We start from the raw sequence: 24937 nt of genomic DNA on the forward strand, positions 1-24937 counted from the left end.
ACATCCAGAACTCCCCACCCTTCCCCCAAAATTCACAAATTACTTTTCATTTCTAGGATCTTTTATTTTAAGAGTTAAAAGCAAACAAATTGATTGATGTTATACCTGGGTAGATGGTCAATCTGAGCCTATAAATCAAAGTTTGAAGCTATTTTTTCTAAGTTTTAACTTATCCTCTACTGATTACTATCACCTTACAAAAGCACATACACATACATGTACATGTAGGTATATATGCTCATCCATATACGTCCATATACATAAAGGTGAATATATGTACATATATATGTATATATACAGAGCGAGATGAAGACAGAGGCAGAGAGAGAGAGAGAACACAAGTCTAAACATAACCCTAAAATAAGGCTGTCTTAAAAAAAATGTATACCCTATTACCTGCAACACAGATTACAGTGTATACATACTATGAGCAGTTGATCCTTAACTTACTTGGAGGCTAGAGCAGGGACTCATAGAATCAAGTAAATGTCATTAGTGACAATTTTATTTAGCTGCCTTAATTACATGGAGATGGTATTGGTGACCTTTTCCTTTCTCTTTTCTCCTTAATGTTCATCTTAGGAAAGTTATATACTGTCAAATGGTAAGAAAAGTTTAATTTTGTCCACAAAAGACACCGAAAGCCGTTACAAAACCCAGAAGGCAAGATGCCACACGAGGGTTGCCGACATGTGAACAACTGCGGAAACCATTATTTCACTGGGTTTATGTAAAAAGACAACCTGAGGGCTTCAGTAATGCACATACGAAACCAGCCCCAGATAATGCTTTGAAACTATCTTTTAAATGAACTGTCTTGGAGTCCTATAGTTCATCAAAGGTTTCCTGTCTCCAAAAGGTCAACACTGTATCCCTTACCCTTTCTGAATCTCAGAATATCTTTTCAGCAACTCATTTCAGAAAGGTGAGCAGGTGTCTCTCGGTCCTAACAATCATGATTCCACAGCTCACAGATTCTTAAGATAAATCATTAGACAGATATCATATATAGTCTTTTGTCTGTTTTTCAGGCTCAAGTTTTTAAAAAAAGTCAATAGTTTTAGGATAGCTATGAGCGCTAAAACCCTGATTAAATGAAATAGGGTCAAAAAGTTAGGATAACATAAACTTTAACTTCCCTACTGACTGAAAATAACCCCCTTCTTTCAATTCAGAATTTGTCGCAATATTTAAGTCCTAAGGATAAAGCTTAGCCAGCTTTGGCACCACTTCATCTTAATTCTTCTCTCTCAGGCTCCTACGAAACAAGTTTGTGTCCACGACACCCCTCCAGTCTTACTAAAAGGCCCAGTTGAGTTGAAACCTTTGAACACATCAGCTTTCTCACCTTTAGGAGTGACTGAAAATCCCTGGTTGGGATACCATTTGTAGAGCAACTCTTTCCATGACTATCATTTACAACTGGCCTTGGCAGAAAAGCTGAAAAATAACTAGCTGGGTCGATCCAGGGTCAGTCATTTCTTTTTCAGCAGTACCTAATTTATTTTTTGTACTGAAACTTTAAGTTAACAAACTGATAACAAGACATTGTACTAGAGTAAACTGAATATGGATTTAGTAAAACAGCTGCTATGGACTCAATGTTTCCCCCCAAAATTTATATGTTAAAGTGCTAACCCCCAATGTGATGGTATTAAGAGGTGGGGGCTTTGGGAGGTGATATGGTCAGAGGGTAGAGCCCTCATGAATGAGATTAGTGCTCTTATAAAAGAGACACCAGAGAGCTCCCTTGTCTCTTTCCCCATGTGAGAATACAGCAAGAAAATGGCCATGTATGAACCAGGAAGCAGCTCTCAGAAGACACTGAATTTGCTGACACCTTGATCTTGGACTTTCCAGCCTCCAGAACTGTGAGAAATAAGTTTCTATTGTTTAAGGTACCAGTCTATGGTACTCTGTTAGAGCAGCCCAATGGTACTAAGATAGCAGTCAATGCAAACATTTCTCTTGTATACATATAACTGTACCCTGTTCTGACCATGAAGCCTCCTCCACAGGGAGATGGTAGTAATCCTGTGTCTCAGCCACAATCATGGTCTGTTTGATTCCTCCTGCTCTGCTTCTCTTCATTTGTGCTTGGTATGGGTTTGTAGCCTCCCTTTGCATTTACTCAACTATAAGAACTTTACTGACCCAGCCACAAATTTATATTGGTAGAGTTTTTCTAATGTTTCTGCCTTTGTCCTCACCATTCACTGCCACTGTTTCCCCAACACACACACACACCGTGTTCTTTTCTTTCTTATACTCAGCAGAGCCCTGGGCCAGATGAGGTCACCTCACCTGAACTTGGTGATTGTGTTGGTAATTGTGTTGCACTGGGAGCACTCCACTCCCTTTGTAAGTCACTCTCTGCATCTCAGGTCAAAGCTGGACTTTTGGTCACACTACCCAGTCCTGAGATCCTCCCCTGCTGCCATCCATAGGATCAACAACAGCACTGGTCACAGCAATTACCAGGCCACTGGGACTGTATCATTTAAAGTCCATGCTGTTCACACCAAGTCCCACAGCTAAATGCCCAGATCAGCCTAACTCATTGGCTTCTTTTTCAGATGCACAAGACTGCTTACTCACCTCCTGGTCTCTGGGTGGAGAACAACCGGCCACCTGGCTCAATGCACCAGGGAAAACAGTACCCCAGGAAACAAAGCAACCCTGTCCCTTTCCTCCACTTCAGTACACACCCCACATTCCTGTGGTGCATGGGGATTAGAGGAGCAGGCTGCTGAGACACTGGGAGTGCTGTCTCTCCAGCTGCAGCGCTTCAACACTAAACCCTCAAACCCATGCAATGTAGAACATATAAATAAAGCTCTGAAATAATAAAGTTGGGGTTTCTTATCAATCCCTCCATCTGCCCCCAAAGAGAGAATCTATCCCATAAAACCCCCAAATGAACAGACAGACACTATAATATTATTAATCACAGACATTTATTGAGCACTGACTATTTTCAGGGTATTCCATAAGGTACTAGGGATACAGAGCCAGCACAGACCCTGCACCCACTGAGTTCCCAATCTAGTGGGGAAGTGTGTGTGCACATACAGAGTGTGTGCATATGTGTGTGTGCATGCACATGTGGGCATCCTTCATTTCTTCCTGTCATAAACTGATTCATTCACAAATAGATCGTGAGTGTTTACGTGTCTCCATGTCAGATTCCGTGCCCTAAGCTGGGCAAGGAATGTAATATTCCCATCCCATGCTGCAGATTGCAAGCATCCCCACATACATAGTTTCATGTAATTTCTTTTAGGCCCCTATTATAGATCTTCCATTTTCCTAAAGTATAAAAGCTCTAAAACAAGATTATCATTTAATGAGTCAGTCCTGGGAAAACCTAAGGTAACACTTTTTCACAGTGATAGAAGAATTTCTTCAGGCCTCAGCACTCTTGAACCTCAACCTCCTCTCCCAGCACTGCCTGTTCCCACACTGCTTACCCTTGGTGAGAGGAACAGATGTCGTGGTTAAGACTCCAGTTCCAGTTCAATCCTGGCTTCACCATCACTGGCTCCATAACTGAGAGCAAGTGACCTAACTATGCCTGGATTGTTCCACCTTCCACAAAACACTAAAACATGAATGTAACTCAGCCAAGTTCTTTGACACTTTCTAACAAGGATCACCTTCCCTCCAGTTTCCAATAACATGTTCCTCATTTCCATCTGAGACCTCATCAGAATGGCCTTTACTGTTTCTACCAACATTTCTACAACATTCTGTACATGATTATTTATGTATTCTCTGAGAAGTAAACTTTCTCTTCAGCTCTCTTTTCTTTCTGAGCCCTGACCAGAATCACAAGAAAATCCCTTCACAAGAAGATATTGGCAAACCAAATATCTGATAAGGGGTTAATATCCAAAATATATAAGGAGCTCATACAACTCAGTAGCAAATCACCATCATCATCATCACCATCCAAATAAAAATGAGCAGAAGACCTGAATAGACATTTTCCCCCCAAAAAGCATACACACGGCCAACAGGTATATGAAGGGATGTTCAACTAATCATCAGGGAGGTGGAAATCAAAACCACAATAAGATACCACCTCACATCTGTTAAGATGGCTATTATCAAAAAAGTAGGACATGAGTGTTGGTGAGGATGAGGAGAAAAGCGAACACTTGTGCACTGGTGGTGGGAGTGTAAATTGGTGCAGCCACTGTAGAAAACAGTATGGAGGTTTCTCAAAAAATTAAAAATAGAATTCCTTATGATTCAGCAATCCCACTTCTGGGAATACATCCAAAAGAAATGAAATCATGATCTTGAAGAGGTATCTGCACCCCATGTTCACTGCAGCATTATTCATTATGAATAATAGCCAAGGCATGGAAATAATCTAAGTGTCCATCAATGGAAAAATGGATAAAGAAAATGTGATATATTTGCATTATAAATGTGATGCCATTTGAAATAACATGGATGCATCTTTAGGGCATTATACTAAGTTAAATATGTCAGAGAAATATAAACACTGTATGATCTCATTTGTATGTGGATTTTTTTCTCAATTTTAAAGATTTAATAGGCTGGAGAGCCTGGGTGGCTTAGTCGGTTAAGTATCCAACTTTGGCTCGGGTCATGACCTTGTGGTTTGTGAGTTCCAGCCCCATGTCAGGCACTGTGCTGACAGCTCAGAGCCTGGAGTCTGCTTCGGATTTTGTGTCTCCCTCTCTCTCTGCCCCTGCCCCACTTGCACTCTATCTCTTTTTCTCCCTCAAAAATAAATAAACATTAAAAAAATTTAGGAAAAAAAAGATCTAATAGATACAGAGAGTAGAATGATGGTTGTCAGGGATTGAGGGTGGGAGAAATGAAGAAATGTTGGTGAAACGGTACAAATTTCCAGTTAGAAGATGAGTAAACTCTGGGGATCTAATGTACAATACAGCATGGTGACTATAGTTAACGGTATCATATTATATAGTTGGAAGTTGCTAAGAAAGGAGATCTTAAATGTTCTCACCACACCAAAAAAAAAAAAAAAAAAAGTAATTATGTGAGGTGACCGATGTGTTAACTAACCTTACTAAGGAAATCTTTTTTCAATATATACATTTGTCAAATCATCATGTTGCACACCTTAAACTTACACAATGCTATATGCCAATTATAGCTCAAGAAAGCTGGGAAAAAAAAAGTTTTTGCACCTTACAACTTTTCCAGTCTCTACCCATTACCAGTTCCAAACCTGCTTCCACATTTTTAGGTATGTGTTATAGCAGCATTCCACTCCTTGGTACCAATTCCTGTCTTAGTCTGTTCAAGCACTGTCACAAAATGGACTAGGTGGTTTAAACAACAGACACTTAGTTTTCACAATACTGGGAGCTGGAAGTCTGAGACCAGCGTGCCAGCATGGTCAGATTTCTTGGTGAGAGCCCTCTTCCTGGTTGACAAACAGCCATCTTCTCTTTGTACTCTGCACAGTGCAGACAGAAAGGCAAGCTCTCTCTCATCTCTTCTTATAAGGGCACAAATTCCATCATGAGGGCTCCATCCTCATGACCTTATCTCTCAAAAGCACCAGCTCCAAATATCATCACACTGGGGTTGTGGTTTCAACATATGAATTTGAGCCTTAGGTTAAGTCACTTGCTGAAGATCATATAACCTAAAACCTGTTCCTGACAATATTTGTCAGATCACAGTGAAACGCCACTCACAAGGGCTTGCTCAGGTAGGGACCAGGATGCTAAGTACGATGACAGAAAAATAAGAATCATGAAATATTCACAGAAAAATGTAATTCCATAAATTCCCCAGTATAGAAATAGAAAAATTTTAATGAAAATTCTTATAGACAAAAATTAACAAATACATAACTTTCCTTTATAAATGGCCATATCATTAGCATAAAAGAGGTGTACCAAAATCTTTAAATTATCTTATTCTTTAATATATATTTCTGTAATTTGCTTTACGATGCAAATTTCTCTAGCAAACTTGTTCAGAGAGAATATAGAGAATAATTTTGACACAACCAGTTTTATTTAGCTCAAATTGTGACCTCGCCCATCTGAATTAATGAAGCTTATACTAATTTATTATTGCTGTTGTACCAAAGTACATTAGTAGCTTAAATAACACAAATTTATTATCGTATACTTCTAGAGGTCAGAAGTTCAAAATGGGTCTCACTAGACTAAATTCAAGGTGTCATCACATTTGCATTCCTTCTGGAGACTCTAAGGGAGGATCTTTTCCACATTCCAGAGGCTCCCCACATTTCCTGGCTCCTGGCCCCCTTCCATTGCCAAAGCCAGCATGGCCGGTCAAGTCTGCACCATCAAACACTGAGTGGGGCTCTATCTCACAAAGTGGGAGATATGACCTGAGCCGAAATCAAGACTTGGATGCTCAAACAACTGAACCACCCAGGCACCCAAGGTTCTGGCTCTTCTGCCTCCCTCTTGCCTATGCAGATACACTTGTGATTACTTACATTAGGCCTACCCACATTAATCTAGAATAATTTTTTTATTTTAGGGTCAGCTGATTGGCAACCTTAATTCCATGTGGAAACTTAACTTCCCCTTGCCACATAAATTAATATGTGCACACGTTCTGATGACTAAGACATTGACTTTTTTGAGGGGCCATTATTCTGCCTATCATGTGCCTTTTCCTATATTCCAGATGCCAGGGAGCAGAAACGCTGGCTGTTGAATGTTATGGCAATTAGGCTACAACACATATTTTCCAATGACCATGTTCAATCGTGTCAGTGATCCTCACTTTCAAAAAGGACACTTCCCAGATGGAAGAAGGCAGTTCTTGGAAACACACCAGGAGGAACAAAATAAACGGGAGCCTAAACTTTGATGTGCCAAATGTGAACACTAAGGCAAAAGAACAAGAGGTATACTATGGAACAAATATATTCAAACAATATCTTTTTCTTAAAAAAAATTTTTTTTAACATTTATGTCTTTTTGAGAGACAGAGAGAGACAGAGCATGAGCGGGGGAGGGGCAGAGAGAGGAGACACAATCTGAAGCAGGCTCCAGGCTCTGAGCAAGCTGTCAGCACAGAGCATGATTTGGGGCTCCAATCCACAAAGAGTGAGATCATGACCTGAGCATGACCTGGCTCAACCAACTGAGCCACGCAGGTGCCCCCATATATTTTTCTTATAAGGATAACAATATAGAGATAACTTCTTTAGGTGAATCTAATATGTGAAATGACAGATTAGCCCATAGGATATAATTGTATTCACGTCAAACACTAATTAACCAGCATTTAACATATCTCATTAAATTCAAATAATTATTATATGAAACATTAAGAAAGAAGAAAATGTTGCCAATTACACTGCAGCATGCCACTGATGTAAGCACAAATGATTTTAGTGATGTTAAAATGTGAAAAAATAATCTTAGCATTGATGACATAGGTTACTATACATGCTTGATTACTGCACATATATAGATATATCTGAGGAAGAGGAAAAGAAGACATATACAAGAATATGGCAGGGTTGCCACCATTAGAAGCCTCAAATTGAGGTTAGAGGATTTTACACATAAAATAATCAGAAAGCATACAAAAGTATATTTTAAAAGTAGTAACTGTGGAGTATTGGAGCTGACTCACACTGGATCTAATGAGATAATTGTTAAAATTTTCATGAGTTTTGCAAGCCATTTTTAGCTTGAAATTGGCCATTGTGGGAATAGTTACACCACAGAAATTAACAGACACTATATAAATCAAGGCTCTTTTTCTTTCTGAAAAGCCAGTTTACCAGCACACCACTAACTAAATTTCAAAAGTAAGTGGCAAGATATATCATGGGAGCTATTAAATAAAACGATTCATTATATGAGTCAATATATAGAAGTATGCCTTACATAGTATTATCCAGAAATTCATCTTCTATATGCAATATTTGACCAAAGGGGCTTATATACCTGTTCAGCCATTTTCTATCCCCAACAAAAAGAGCATGAGGACTCTGGAAAACACATTGACATTTGTCAGTGGCATTTCAATCAAGAAATTTTATGCAAGATATCTCTTTACATTGCCACAAATGGAAAGGTTCAACTCACCTACCAATCTGGAAAAACTGATTACATCATTTTATGCTCAACAAAATCAAATGAGACTTAGGTGAATGAGCACGGTTTTATTACTAAAGATGATCAAGATGTGCTTTGCATCTACAAATCTGCAATTTGTAGAGTCTGATAGTGTTCAAAGAGGGCCTACCTTCACTTGATCTTAGCCAAAAGGCCGAGAAGTGATGGGGAGGGCCTACCTTAAGTCTCCACTGCCAAGATAGGGTTCTAAGCAATGACAACCAGATAAAATGTTTCTGCAACTCACTTATCAAGTCTTTGTATTGGGAAAGCAAGTTAAACAAATCATAGAATATTGTGGTTTGATTGGCATTATGTTACAATGCACAAGCAATGGAGCTCCATCTCCTGACCCAAATAGATTTCTCACTGTCCATTAAGAAGACTTGTAAGAATCCACAGAATTTCAGCTCTGTGAGGAAACTCATCATACTCAAGCCAACAAACCAAGACTAAGACTTTGAATCTCAGTAAGATTCTTAGCAAAGAAGTAAATAAAATCTAGATGGGAACAACTTCCCCAAATAAAATCTCTGAAAACAGCACCAATAACCAGAAAACTAAAGAAAAATTAAACTACATAGCTTCCTATCACTGAACACTGCATGTCTGTCATTTAAGAGTGAAAAAATTTAAGAAATACGTGACCAGACACTTAAACTCTTAACAGGTGCAATGATTTTCCTGTAGTTATTTAAGGCAAATAAATCTGTATCAAATACTTCAGCCCAAAGTAAATTTGATGAGATAAAAAAAGGATGAGATTTGGGGCTAGAAGGCTTGAGGTCAAATTCTAATTCTGCCCTTTCTAGGATGCATGACCCTGGAGAATTCAATCTTCTCCCTTTTGCAATTATCACCATGAAGTCAAACGCTGTGACTGCTTCCTGAAGTGGATGATCTAAGTTTACTGGTCTGGAAACATATTTACCTGGAGCCACAGGATTATTTATAGAAATGACCACATGAGGTCTAGTCAACTCTCTCATTTTATATTCAGGATACTGAGGTTATATTTATAAAAGTAGGCATAACTCATCAGTAAACTCAGATCAAAGGACTCAAAAAGAAGATGCCTGAATGTCACAGAAATTCTCATAGAATTCTACCTGTCCCTTTCCTAGGGTCCTTGTCTCCCTACCTTGCACCAGAATTTCTTTCATCATGTTTGAGCGCTCCTTTTATTTTATTTATTTTTTATATCTAAGTCTATTTATTAATTTTGAGAGAGAGAGAGGATGAGCAGGATAGAGGCAGAGAGAGAGGAAAGAGAGAATCTCAAGCAGGTTCTGCACTGTCAAGGCATAGCCTGAGACCGGGCTCGAACTCATGAACTGCGAGATCATGACCTGAGCCAAAATCAAGAATTGGACACTTCACCGACTGAGACACCCCTGATCACTCCTTTTAGATTCATGTAAGATTCCTCCCTGTATCCCTCTTGCAGATTGTACTGTGATGCCATGTCTACAGTAAACACTCTGCCAATTTTTGTGGAATAAATGAATAAATAGTTAATGGAAACAAAATCTATTGGACAAATTCCTTGACATAGATCCTTTCAAAAAATCCATGTGTAAGGATCATAACCCCTCTTTTGCTTCAGGATAATAACTGAAAAGAGTTTATACCCAAAGAGGTTCAAAAGCTTGCTTTGCCTAGATTGGCTTTTTTAAGATTCAGAATGCACAGTGTGGATGATCATGCCAACAATATGTTTTGTTGTTTTGTTTTTGTCAAATAAGTGCTTTTGCAGCGTAATACAAAATTGCATTGAAAGAAAAGTTCCTAGGGAGGTAGGACAAAAAAAACAAAACAAAACAGAACAAAAATCTTTTGAGGAAACTTGAAGAAAGACCAATACAGAAGAGTAATTGACAGAAGGGTCAATTATTTTCCAACACTTTATAAGAAAAGTCTTTGCCAACTAAAATTAGACCATGAGTCTCTGCTGCCTGCCACTTTGTAGAGGGTGATTGAACTACTATTATACTAATGATTTTATATTACATTCTTCATTCCTTTTATTTGTATCCAAACCTGCCAGATCTCTGCAATTATGCTAAATATTGATTTACAATTTCTCTCAGCTTATTCCAACGATACAGACAGATGAGAACCACAACATTATTTTATTTATAGCCTTAATATGATGGTTTGAAGTGACTAGTAAAACCAAAACTACTCCAACTGTGCTGACCACCGGTGGGATAGTTTTGCAGTGTTCACAGATGAGGCAGTAAGAAAACAGCATGTGGGAAATCAGTAGGCCTGGGCCTCCCTGAGGTCGACAGTTCCCAAAAGATGAAGTTTGAGCCTCTAAGCTCTTCTCTGGAGACTTAAGAATTTTACTTCTATGAACAGGAAAAAAACTTGTGGCCACTTAAAAAATATGCATTAATAAAAAAAATAGTATGCAAACCAAGGGAGATAATGAAGTTGTTTGGAGAAAAGATGATGGGGGGGGGGGGAAAGTTCTAGAAATCAGTAACTTTCATCACTAGTATTTATTGATCATTTAATTTTTTTGTAGTGCACACAGTAAACACTCTACATAACATGAGTTATATATTTTAATTCTCAAAGCAATCCTGCAAATTACTATTATCTGCCTTTTTCACAAAGTAAACTAAGGTATAGAGTGCTTAGATAAGTAGCTTACATCTAGTTAAAGACAAATCCACAGTTCAAATAAGGGGCTGTTCTGCTTTAACCACTACACTGAACTATGTTCTACAAGGTATGATCAATAGTCCTGAAGAGCTCAGCCTAAAGAAGAAAAAGCATATGGGGGCCAGATAAGTGAACAGTTGATCTGTGAAAGATGCTAAGAAGGCAGGATCATCTAAAACCACGAGTGAAAGTACAGTGAGGGCTGTCTGGCTCAATAAAAGGAAAATTGTTTAAAAGTCAAAGGAATGACCTGTAAGATATCACACCCAACAAGCCTGGGACTGGACAGTTTTGTAACAGCAGTGAGGGTTTTAAGCGGGGAAATAGCATGACTAGATTATTCTAAGTCTCCTTTTAATACTAAAGTCTTTCTGCTGTATCTTGAGGACGCATAGTATGGTAGTGGAGAGTTTCACTTCTCAAGTCCAATTCCCTGAGGTTGAACCTTAACCATTTAACTATCTCAACTATTCAGTAGATTAGCAATGAGGGGCAAGGTAATTAACTTCCCTGTGCCTTATAAAATAAAATATGAGAAAAATAAAAATGAGAAAAAAACAAAAAAGACTTAAGCAACATATGTTGTGGGTTTTTTTTTAAGATTTTCTTTTTTAAATGTATTTATTTTGAGCAGGGGTGGGGGGCAGAGACAGAGGGGGGAGAGAATGCCCTCTCTCATGTGGCTTGATCCTATGAACTGTGAGATCATGATGGACACTTAACAGACTGAGCCACCTAGGTGCCTCTTAAGCAACATAAATTTTGTACAAACATAAAAATAAATACATAATAGCTGCCACTCACTGAGTCTCTAATATGTGTCAATATTCCCGCAAGGAAGGTAATTATAAGCCCCAATTTTTGAAAGAGGAAAGTGAAGCACAGATAAATTAACTTTTCTAAGTCCATGTAAGGCACGACTGAGATTCAAATCTATGTGTCTCTGACTCCCAAAATATTCCTCTTTCTACTATAGCATAATCTCATATTTTTTAAATGAAACACTGATTTTCCTTTTGGAATGTCATCCCTTTTCATTTAAGAGAACTCAAACAATAAGATGATTTTCAGACAGTTCCAATCTTTTAGACACTTTAATCACTTGTTTGTGCCTCCTTTGATATGCTCTAACCTTCTGTTCACACTCTCCCAACAGTTTATAAGTTTTCTTGCGCCTTATCTCCCAGCGTCCTTCTTGAGCCACCCTGCTCCTTGAAATAGGACTTTGGGATCTGATTCATGCCCCATGCTCTTGCATTTGGCCCTGATACTTCAGGCTTTCCTTTTTTTTTTCTTCTGTGGGCTAATTTCTTCACCAAGGACTGGAACCTCAATAACCCACTTCATAGACTACAGCCTGAGGTCAGCCTCACTCACTCTCTAAGCCCACTTTCTATTCTGGAAGATTCTAGCCTGGGCCAAAGCTCTAAGTCTCAAGTTTGACAGAGAGGAAAGAAGAATTTGTAGGAAAGAAGAACAGTGATAACCTCATATAAATCCCTATGAATTATGATAAAATAGTCATTTGCTAGTAGCTTGAGAGAGAGATTCCAAGTGACTGATTTCAAGGGGAAGAAATATTCAAACTCACTATTATAAAGGTTGACAAGATGAACAGAAATAAATCTGAAATTAATTTAACCTAGAATTAAAGGCAAAGATCTTTCACTTAAAACAAAACAAAACAAAAACAAAAACAACTAGTGTGCACATTTAGTGTTGTATCTGAGGTTCCAAAATGGGCAAGAGACATTACGTGGAACCTAATGGTAAAACCAAATTTGAGGTATCAACTTCTCAGGCCAGGCCAGCTTTCACTTGGTTTTATATCATCCTTGCTTGCTCCTAAGAAGATGTCAGCTAATAAACAAGTAATGTTGTCTCCTCTCACTTATTCAAAGTCATAATAGGCTACTATTACCCAGGCAATGATAACTACAATTATAATACAGTTTTCTGTTAACTGAAAGCAGAACATTTCTATGAAATCTTTCATAAACCAAAATGGCAGAAAGCAACGAGGTGATTACCATTGATTTATATGAAAACATTTTTTAAGTATTCCCAGACCCAAGAAATAATCTCTTTTAAACTTTTCTGATACGTTTGGACACATCTTGCTAATGATTGAGCAAAATAAATCAATATAAAGCACAGATACTAACAGACACAGATCAAAGTTATAGTGGCTAATGCTGACATGCAACGTGTAGTTCCCAGGGAAAGAGCTTGGTGGGGCCACTCTCGCTGCTTGGACTGCATGTTACCTGGCTAAAGACTCACTGCAAAACACATGCTGGATGCTGTTCTTGCTTTTCACCTTGTTTTATAAAAGGAAAAATCTTCTCCAGATTTCTTCTGTTAGCAAAAACAGGTACTAATAACATAGGTCTTTAGTAAATGCAAAGTGGCTTAATGCAAATGCACAAAAAACAGGGAATATCTGTATTATGTTTTTAGAGAGTACTTTTGACTCTCTTTAAATGTTTCTGGATATTTTATGTATCTGTACATATTTTTAATGCACCCTCCTTCAAAACTCTTCCTGAAAATTAATCTCTCCAGAATGCCTTGTCCAATTACTCCAACTCTACGTCTAGCTCAGGACTGAGGAGTGGAAATTCTCCTACAGAAATCTGGCTTATTCTTGTACATTAGTACCTACCTTACTGCTATGAGGCACTACGTTAGCATATTTAACACTTGCTATGTGGCAGGCCTTGTGTTAAATGTTTTAAAATATTTCATTTAATGCTCACAACGATCTACAAAACGGACATATTTTCTACATGGATGAAAAAAAAAAAAACAAAATCAGAGAGATTATACAGAATTCATGTAGGGCCACATGTGGCGTATCTGACCTCAAACAATCCAAGTCTAGAGCTAGACAGCTAACTACTAAAACACTGTGCTACCGGACACGGTTGACTAGTACCAGAAGCAGTTCCCAAACCCTTCTCCCTTGACTGTCTCCCACTAAAGTTACAAAGATCAATACACACTTTCCCGCTCTCTCTTGCAGGTAGGCATACCCACTGATGCAGTTCTGGTCGACAAGATATTAAAGGAAAGTGCTGGAATGTTCTGGCAATGTTTTCCCCCTTGATTTAAAAAAAAAACAAACCTTCTTTCACCCATCTTTTTTCATTCTGTTTTGGATGCTTTTATACAAATATAATGACTGGATCTAGGGTAATCATCTTGCTACCATAAGGAAAAGACCAAGAAAATTGTACAGGTAAGAACCCAAGTCCTGGTATTACAAAAAAATAGTCACCTACCTCCAGACTACTTGTGAAATAAATAATAAACGTTGTTATGGTTTAAGGCACTTTTTGTTTGGTTTTCTATTACTTGCAGTTGAACATACTCCTAACTGATAAAACTACCCCACTGCCCCTGGACAGCAAAACTCAATGAGGTTCAGTGACTTTTGAAGTCTTAAAAAAAACCCTCACTATTTAGGTTTTCTTCAAGAACTCAAATGAATTTCTGGAACAGAGTAAGTGCTTCCTATGATAGCTTAGTAACTAGCACATACTCGGCACTCAGTACATATTAACTGAATGAATGAGCAAATGTATTCTTGAAATAATCATAAATGATCACTAACTTAGGAAACGTATGTCAGCAATTATTGAGCTAAGTTCAGGGCACAGTACTGAAGTACACAGAGGACCGAAGTATGTAGAGAGGTGAGGCCTCCACCCTGAAAACATTTGTAGGTATAAGGGAAATACGAAGACGACTGCAATGCAATGAGGAATTCCCCTCCTGGGATTCGTTGGTGTAATTTTAAAAACAGTACAGTCTTAGAAACAGCTTTTCAAACAATACATCATTGTCAAGATAGCTTTAAAAGTAGGTTAATACATAGGAAAATGGAGAAAAAAGAAAATGACAAAAAACCTGATTCTAAATGGTAGGATTTCAAGCAAATTTTATTTTTCTTAGTATTTTTCTTCTCAAAGTAGAAATTTTTAAAAATACAGATAAGAACAAGGAGGTAGATTAAAAACTACTTGTAACCCTAATGTCCAGAAATTTGAGATCCCTTCTAAGTATATTATTCTAATTTACAGCAGATCATTTTTATTTGAATCTAAACAACAGAAACAATATTATTATAAATATCTTGGAGCAATCTATGAAAAGAGACAACTTCTTAATATGAGAGCCACATAATATTAACAAATATAAAATATTATAATCCATGGTATATCAAGAATGTCAGATTAACTGCTACTATAAAACACTATGATTCAATTCAATTTAAAATCCTTAGTTTTTAATGCTGTTTCATAACTACTATGTGCAATTTATACTGTCTGTTTAGTTTCCTGCTGGTTTTCTCTTGTTTCAATATTTTGCCCTAAGAATTTTCATTAATTTATAAATGCTCATTACTATTATAAGAAAATAATAACAGTCACAGAAAAATGGATCACCAGCTTACAAATGTTCAATTTTCTGTCCCAACTAGTGTAAGATGCTGAGAGGTAGGGAGTAATTTGATTACTAATCAGACTAAAAACAAAGTTTCAATACTTACCAGTAGAGACCATTGACTTATTATCTTAATTACTTCTCCTCACTAGTGTTTTAATCATATTTTATGTTTGCTTTGAGTTTTATCTCCCTGTTCAACTTTTGGCTTCCAATTTCCACGCTTCATGACCCTTATATTGTTAAATCATTTATCTTCAATGACTACTTTTCTCATAAAGACCATCTTTAGTTTTCGTAGGGCTAAGAAAGAAAGAGCATCAGCAATGACAAAAGGTTGTATTAGTGTGGTAGGGCTGCCATACAAAGTAGTACAGACTGGGGGTCTTAAACAACAGAAATTTGTCTCATAATTCTGGAGACTAGAAGTCCATGATCAAGGTGTCAACAGGGTTGGTGTCTTCTGAAAGCCATGAGGGAAAGGTCTATTCCAGGCCTCTCTCTTTAGTGTACAGATGGCCATCTTTTCCCTGTATCTTCACATGGTCTTCTTTCTGTGTGTGTGATTGTGTCATAACCTTCTTCTTCTTATAAGGACACCAATCATATTAGATTAACTGACCCAACTGACCTCATTTAACCATAATTACCTCTTAAAGACCATATCTCTATAGTCACATCTGAGGCACTGGGAGTTAGCACTTCAACATATGAATTCGGGTGGGGTACAATTCAGCCCATAACATAAGCACAGCCCAAAAGATGACCAACTGAAGTATGTAACATTGACTTAGATAGAAACAAGGAATGTATATCCCAAGTACAAAGAAACCTACACTTTGATTCTGAATTATCTGTGCTGGCAAACAGAAAAGGATCATTGATGATCCATCTGAAAGGGGAACAGATACCTTCTGGATCCCACCACATCCATGTGGGTAGTTTGGATGGATGTGGAGAAGATAATGAAGCTCTCCAAAGAGAACCCCCAGAGCACTGGGCAGAAGAAGAAATTATACCTCACAGTAATGTTCCCATAAGCCAAAAAAGAGTTAACCATATAAAAGAGACCAGGAGACAAGAAGAGTGGGGGTCAAAGGGGACTCTCAAGAGAATGAAAAGTTATTAAGGAATCCTGACCCATACATCTGCACTTTGAAATGTTCTTCACTTTTAAAGTGTATGTCTTGTGGTTCACTATAAAAGCAATGCTTTGACAACAATTCTCAAAAAACTTTTAGTCCTAATATTGACAGAATCTCAGTAAAGCGTGATTTTTCAAGCTGCATCTACTGAACTTATAACATCTTTTTCTCTTTCCCCTGGAAAGACATTAATCCAGAAAGGCAAGCTCTCAGGTGGCTTACTTTAATCCAAATATATTTTCTGATATAACAATCTGCAGCAATGATGTTGTCAATGAAGGATGTGTTTCCTAATTGGAAGTCTTGGAAGGAGAGAGTTATTTAGAGCTTCTAGCTAAGAAAAAAAACAAAAACAAAAACAAAAACAAATGGCTTCTGATCAGTTAGAAACCAGAGGTATAATGGAATCCTATTTAACATTTGGGTTTACTTTTTTTAGTCAGCACACAATGCAAATATATTATACAGTCTCAAATATCATTAAAAATCACGAGCTTAATCCATAAAGTACAATACTCATGGTTTTGTGTATACCACACTATCCAGTAATTCTTTGTATGCCTTAGTTTCAGAGCCATGGAGTTAGGCCAAAGCAAGGAACTAAAGAGAAATAAAATGCAGTGTCTATACCCTCAAATAATTTGCCTTTGTGGGCACTACCTAAGATTTATTCAATGAAGTCAGGACCAGTAGTTGAATATTCAAACAAAACATTGAGTTAATGAGGTAACTATACATAAGTGTATTTACCTTAAATGTTTATTTTAACTCAAAGCATAAATGTATGTCAGCTTACTATATTTATTTTGTTTGTAGTGCCAAGGGTTTACTTTGACTGTGACTCAACTTATCATCTTTCCTTACCCTTTTTAAAAATATAAATCATATTTGTAACAGGTCATTTGGGATTTCAAGTTTAGGGAAAGGTGATAGAGATACTTGCAAACCAATACGGATGTTGAATCCTAGATATTTTTTCTTTTTTTTACAAATTTTACCCCCCATCTAATTTAACAGTTTATTTTAAACTGATGGACATATACGGAATTATTCCAAAGCCTACACTACTTTCAACTATTTGTGTGGGGAACTAAGTTATTGGTGGGAAAGATCCAGTAATTCAATCTGCATACTACTTCTCTTGATCTGTACCAAAATTATTAATTAAAGCTTAAACAATTATTTCAGTAGTATCTTCCAGAATCTAGAGTTTTCATTGAACACGGTATTCGGAAACTTAAAGTCTTGAAAATACATCAATACCCCAGGCCCAGATTATTTCAGGCTGATTTTAGTTTTGAAAATTGGGTCACAGAAGTTTTGTTTTCTCCTCTTCCTGAAAAACTTTTTGTAGTTATTAGCAATCAAAGTAAGTTGGGGAAGTCTCCACTTTTCCCAGTTAGAAATACGTTTCTTCAGCAGAGACTGGGAGAAAGGAAACAGGATGCCACAGTGACTGCCCCTGACGGTACCCTGTTCTCTACACCAGAAGTGTAGATACTGGGATATGCACATCCCTTAGAGACCTAAAGACTTTCCTAAGAAAATCTAGGCAAGGACCGTTTTAAGGGAATTAATTTCTAGATGCTCTAGCTTCCTCTGGGCTCTCCTAAAACTGATCTGACTGAAAATGCACCTCCAAGTCATATTGATCTGCCAGCCTCTTCCCTTTTATAATCATCTTTCCATTTTTACAAAAGGAAGGCACACCTCTCACCATCTGGTGTCTTATTAGGGTGCACTGAACTTGGGAGAACATCTGAAAAATAAATGGACCATTTGAAGTATTGTATAGATGTTAATACAATTCGCTTTCATGATCAGGCAACAAATATGATTGCAAGTAATTTCCAATCCTTTGCTTTCAGCACAGTTGAAGAATCACATCTGAAAGATCATGGAAAACATTTTTTGGTGATAGATCATTATGTGATTTGGGCATATAACCCTGAAGGAATTCAAAGAATTGAGTGATGTTGAATAAACAAATATCTTTCCAATCCCATCTACGTATGTGAACAGATTTGTTAAGCAAAGAGCTGAGAGAAGACATCCCACCCATAACAAAAAGGGCAGACTGTTAATATGTAATAGGAGAGTGAGTAGAAACTACCCCATTAGAATTCAAATAATTAACAACTTCAAGTCTGAAATTTTGTGTCACAGAGATAATTTTGGTGGTGGGAGTGAGTGGGGAGCAACAGACTAGAATGTTACCTCAGCCGTCGAAAGTACGACACTTTACTAAGAAGGCAGAGACACCACAATAAATCTAGTTAACATTCATTAGCATACATAGTTACAAATTTTGTGCGTGCGCCTGATAAGAACTTTTAAGATCTACTCTTTTAGCAACTTTCAAGTTAAAAAAACAGTATTATTAGCTGTAATCACCATGATGTACATTATATTGCCGTGATTTATTTATTTATCGGTTGGAGGTTTGTACCTTTTGACCACCTTCACTCACTTCGCCACCACCTTCCCGCCACGCCCTGTCTCTGGCAACCACCAATCTGTTCTGGTCTCTGTATCTATTAGCTCATTCGTTGCTGCTGCTGCTGTTATTGTTTTAGATCCCACATGGGATCTAAAGTGAGATCCCACGGTATTTGTGGTGATCATTTGGCAATATGTACAAATATCAAATTATTATATTGCACACCTGAACTAATATAATGCTATTTGTTAATTATATCTCAGTCTTTAGAAATACCATGTTGGATCAAACAACCAAAAAGGCAGGGACAAAGTACAACACACACTCCAACTGTAAATGAACGGTGGGTTATACTTTCTTGTCATTTTTGGATATATACATATCCATATCCACTCTCTAAAAATTGACAGTTTTACTCACAGCAGTTTTTATTCTGCCTTTCATGAAGAAGGACTAAGTTATCCGGGAGTACTAGGGATGTGTTCATTCTTTCTATACCACTCTTAGGTATACAGACAGTCCCCAACTTACAATGGTTTGGCTTATGATTTTTTGACTTTATGATGGTACAAAAGCAATATACACCCAAAAGAAACCATTTTGCATTCTGAATTCAGATCCTTCCCCAGGCTAGCAATACGTGGTGGGATACCCTCTGGTGATGCTGGGCAGCTCCAGCTCCCAGTCAGCCATACGGTCACAAGGCTTAACAACTGATATACTTACGACCCACACAACCATTCTGCTTTTCACTTTCAGTATAGCATTCAGTATAGATTCAGTATAGCATTCAGTATAGATTACATGAGCTATGGAGAACTTTATCATATGACAGGCTTTGGGTAAGATGATTTTGCCCAACTGTGGGCTAATATAAGTGTTCTGAGCACATTTAAGGTAGGCGAGGCTAAGCTATGATGTCCAGGTTAGGTCCATTACGTGCATTTTTTTATTTACATTACAGTGGGTTTATTGGATCATAATCCCACCATGAGTTGAGGTATATCTATACTCTGTCACTACAGAAACACTTGTTTACATTTAAAAAGATACATTAATAAGTCTAAACAAAAAAAAAGTGTGTCTAAACCTTGGAACAATTTTTCCAAACATACCTCTTCTGCATTTTTATCTTGTCATAAACCATAATGTTCCCCATTCTTCCAATTCCTCAAAGCAAATTTACAGACGAGTGTGACTATCACTACTTAGAGCCAAGCTTATCTTTCACACAGGGAGTCAACTTCACATGGATTCAGTGACGATCCTTTGAAGGAGTTAGAAGAGCCGTATCATTTTATCCTCATGCATGACTGAGGGGTATAAAATCCCCATTCCACCTCCAGGACTAGTGCCCAACCCACAAATACACACACACACACACACACACACACACACACACACATACACACACACACACACACACACACACACACACACACACACACACACAAATAGTAACCCAGGGTGAGATTTAGCAAACCAGAGGGACTATCGGTTGAAATTTTCCACACTGAAACAATTCCATTAGAGATGGCAGTGCTGGAAGCAGTATTTTATAGTTGACTTCCCCCAAATTACAATGCAGCTCAAATTCAAAGTCTCTATTATAATCTTTGGCAGAAGTTTTTAAGACCATTTTTATTTACTCCAAACTCTATCCGAACTAAGTCAGCACAGACCTTTAGCAATTTTTTCATCAAGTGTTTCATGCTGTAATTAAGTGAGCAGTGGAACTCAAAAGGAAGCACCAAGAGAAAGCATCAGGGCGTCTCTTATTGATTGGTGGAATTTTAGGGATTTAAAATTTCTGTTTTATTGTACAACTGCACTTCATTACCATTTATCCTTAAAATGTAATAAGTACAAACTGCTTCAGCAATGATGGAAAAGCTTTCTCAGCTTTAATGAAACCTTTTATTTGCTACTGAAACTTTTATTATTTCCAAATGGTGTCACAGGCAAGAAAAATGATCACTACTTATATTGAGGAAAAACTTGAGCAATTTGAATAATTTTGTTCTTGGATGAATTCTAAGGCATTTAGATTTGTTACACTTAATGTTTATTGCTTTCATTTACTTTTGATGAACTAAAAACAAAAAATATACACATACACACACTATTACAAAAGAATTTTCTAATTGTATATCAAAATACTACATAGTTATGCACAGCAATCACTTGTCAGATGTTGGTCTGATGTATCTAGGCTCCAACACATCTCAGCTATTGGCCATGAGAGGCAATGCAGTGTAATTGTTCAGTGCACGTGCTCTGAGGCTGGACTGCCTGGCTTTGCATTCCAGCCCTGACATCTCCCCACCCCACCTCTGAGACCTTCAAAACTTTTCAGTCCTCCCCAGCACCTGGATGGCTCAGTCGGTTGAGCACCTGACTTCAGCTAAGGTCATGATCTCATGCTTTCTGAGTTCAAGCCCAGCATCAGGCTCTGTGCAGACAGCTCAGAGCCTGGAGTCTGCTTCTGATCTCTCTGACCCTCCTCTGCTCACCCTCTCTCTGACTCTCTCTAAGCTAAGTAAACATTAAAAAATTAAAAAAAAAAAAACAAAAACGAAAAGCTTTTCGGTCCTCAGTTTCCTTCCCTGTGAAAATGAGGGTGAGGTATTTCATGTAAAACATTTAAAAAATGTTTTTAAAATATTTTAAAAAAATTAAAAAGCCTGGCACGTTGTAAACACTTAACACATGTTCAGCTCTAATACCATTTTGATATGTGAATATGTCTACCTTTAGACTGGATGCAGTGTCAGAATATGCCATTCACTCAACATTTATTCAGCTTTACTTTATGCAGAACATTGTCCTAGGTAAAGGGGGCACAAAGATTACTGAGACATTCCGCCTGCTCTCCGGGGGCTTACAATTTTAGTGCCAAATCATTGTCACCATCTTAACATCTTTCTTGAAGAGTATCGTGAAGCATACTCTTTCCCTAGATCATAAATTTTCCTTTTGTCCACGGGCTTGGAACTAATGGAGCTTCAGAAAAATTTCACTTCAGTTTCTGAAATCTTAATCATGCACAATTTAATAACCAGCTACAGGTTTTTCCACATTTTAAAATGGATGATTAAATGGTCTAATAAGATTCTAACTTAGCCCCAAACTTGAAAAACATAGGAAGACAACCATGACTGACACATTCATTTTCCTGAATGTGGACATACTGCAAACAGCAGCTGCAGAAAAATAGTGCCATTTACATCCCACATGACCCACGGCTAACTAAAATTGCACAGGAGTTCAGCATCAAAGCGTTAAAGTACCTAAACCAAATTCAATTTGAGATAAAATGAGAAGCTTGTTTAGTCATAGCTACATCACTTCCCAAAAAAAAAAAAAGTTCTTAAATTGACTTCCAACATGGCACCTTGTATGCCTTGAGTTTTTCAAACGTTTTGTTTATGTCATCACACTCAGAGAATTCATTAAAAAATAAAATCTTTAAGTTCGGCTATGAATCCGAAACACAACTAATGTGGTATTTCAGACGTCACAAACTCCAAATGATCTTAAATATGTTGTCCTTTGCTAATTTGCTGCTCTTGAAAATGTGCAATAAATTCAATTAAAAAGGAAAGCATTTTCAAATTAGTTGCAAGATCAACTAGGATATTATCTGCTTACTAGATGTATCATAATAAAAAACCATCTAATACGCATTACATTGTTTAATTCGGGAGGAAATTGGATATTCTCCTTTCCAACAAAAGGACTTTTTTTTTAACAACAGCCAGTAATGACTGTGTTAACTTTCTAGAATAGATTGAATAATTGCCAGATATATCTTCAGAGGAGTCACCCTGCCCAAAGCAACAGGAGATCCTGTGTAAACACACAAGGACACAATTCCTTCCTTCTCTCCTTCCTCTCCAGTATCATACCACCTTCCCTGTCAAAACACTTTTTAAGGATCCCTACGATCCTGAAATAAGGGGCATCCCTCACAATAAAACCTCCCTCGACATTAAATCAACTTACACCTCGTTTCTATGCAAGACGCCACAGTGAAAATTTATCTCAGTTCCAAATCTCCAAACGAATGCGTATTTTGGTGACCTCTACTTTTACATTCAAACACACATGTCCCACACTACAGGATCCTTTTGATCCCAGCTAACGTCCCTGCTTAATGTATGCGTTTTTCACATGCATTTTTTAATCCTTCCAGAGTGAAAATTTCAAAGAGACAACGTCAGTGAAAGAAGCGAGGAAAGGGAGGGAGGCGATACGAAGCCTGGGATTTCTGCCATCCTCAACGCAACCCAAAATTCGTATTATTTGTTTCTTCTTCCCCAGCCTTCCCTCTCGCTTCCCCTCTCGCCCCTGTCTCCTCAGCAGGAGGGAGGAGGAGGAGGGGCCGCTGGCTGAAGCCGCCACCTGCCGCGGGGTGGAAAAGCTCCAGTTGTCACTTACCCAGCGGGTTGAGAATGGCTCATTTTTGCAGGATCCCTTTTGGACCCCGCGGCAGGTGCGGAGGTAGGGTGCGCGGCCCCCGGTGCGCGCTGGCGCAGCGACACTCGCGCTCGCGGGGTGGCTCCGCACTGCGGTCGCCGGTGCGCGGGGCACCTGAGCTGGGCCGCCACCGCCCCCGAACTACCCCGTAGCCTCCGGGGGCCCCCACCCGCTGGCGGTATCCACAGCCTTGCGGTTGCTAAGGGAGGAGGGAAGGCAAACGCAGAGGTTCTGGAGAGGCCCGAGCGCTGCTGGAACGGAGCCTGGGGAAGCTGGAAACGAAGCTCGGTCTTCCAGCGCCGGTTTGCGGGCCCTAATGTGGGAGGAGACCCAGGCCCCTTGCTCTGTTGCTCTGGGTGCGCGTTCCCCAAGCACCCAAGCATCTGTAATTTGAAAATACAATACACACACACACACACACACACACACACACACACACACACACACACACACCTGTTTAGGTGCCTGTGCTTCCTGCTAGGCCCTGGGGAACGAAGGGCTGGGTGTTGGCTGAAGCTAAGGTAATAAAAGTCCAGAGCTGCTCCACTGTGATGCATTTCCAGTTGTAAAACACCCTAGCTTCTAAGTTCAAGGGAAGGAGAGGTCCTTTCAATCTGTTTAACGTTTTGATTTTCACTCTGATACCCAACGCATGGCAGTTGGCTCATTTCCTCTTTGGAAAATCTCCATCTTTGCTCCTACTGAGGTCCCAGCTCCCAGCAGGCAGTGCTGATGGTTCTGAAGTTGAGAAGGTGGGAACGACCTAGCTTCTCAGTGAAGCATGCGAGAATCGTATTTGTGTTTGAATCCAGCACATAGAAGGCAGGGCTTAGATGAAGAAGCCTGGATTTATACGAGAGGGCCTTGATGTGGAGGAAGCTTAAGGCACTGGACTTAGATGATCTATCCCTAGTCCTGTGTTGCTTTGTCAAGTTCTTTGTTGCCTGACTTGCTCTCTGGCCTCAGGTTCCTCCTGTGTAAGTGACAGGTTGAACACATCTGTGGTGACTGAGCTCTCCATGGATCTCTGTTCTAGCTCAGCCACACTTATAGGAAGGATGGGTGTCAGCTCACTAAATGACATTTTGCTTTCCCACACATCATAAAGGCCCACTGACAATGTCAGAGTCCACTCTCCTTCGCATATTCAAGGTCCTTCATCACCCAACTTTCACATCCTTTATCAGCTTCACTGTGACCACTTTGTCCACCTCTGCTACCCTAAACTCTAGCAAAACCAAATCTTGCCCTATCCCATGAATGGGAACATTTCTTTCTTTCTTTCTTTCTTCTTTTTCAAGGGACGGAAAGAGCAGAGGAGAGGGGCAGAGGAAGAGAGAGTGAGAATCTTAAGCAGGCTCCGTGCTCAGTCCAATGTGGGGCCTGATCCCATGACCCTGGGATCATGACCTGAGCCAAAATCAAGAGTTGGACACTCAACTGACTGAGCCACCTAGATGTCCCTCTATTCATCTTTCAATACTTAGTTTGCACACTGCCTTCTTTGATGTCCCAGGTGTGGTGATGACTCCCATTTCTGGGGCCCCACTCTGCCTGGACATACTTCTGTGTTACACTCACCTTCTGTACCACTGTAGTTACTGGTATATGACTGCCTTTTCTAT

General features: G+C 38.7%; 1 protein-coding gene across 6 annotated transcripts in view; it reads right to left on the reverse strand.

The window, feature by feature from the left end:
- Positions 1 to 24576, reverse strand: part of ERICH3 (glutamate rich 3) — a 106220-nt gene extending 81644 nt beyond the window's left edge. For 5 of the 6 annotated variants that reach the window (XM_027058856.2, XM_027058854.2, XM_027058855.2 and 2 more), the window contains exon 1: positions 23274 to 24576. In XM_027058856.2, the coding sequence (XP_026914657.2) occupies positions 23274 to 23869 (596 nt within the window). In that variant the 5' untranslated portion in view covers positions 23870 to 24576. Of the gene's footprint in view, positions 1 to 16615; positions 16720 to 23273 lie in introns of those variants that run through there. The other variant, XM_053214240.1, reaches the window with a different exon arrangement.
- Between the last annotated feature and the right edge of the window lie 361 nt (positions 24577 to 24937).

Source organism: Acinonyx jubatus, chromosome C1 (assembly GCF_027475565.1).
Source record: "Acinonyx jubatus isolate Ajub_Pintada_27869175 chromosome C1, VMU_Ajub_asm_v1.0, whole genome shotgun sequence".
Lineage (NCBI taxonomy): Eukaryota > Metazoa > Chordata > Mammalia > Carnivora > Felidae > Acinonyx > Acinonyx jubatus.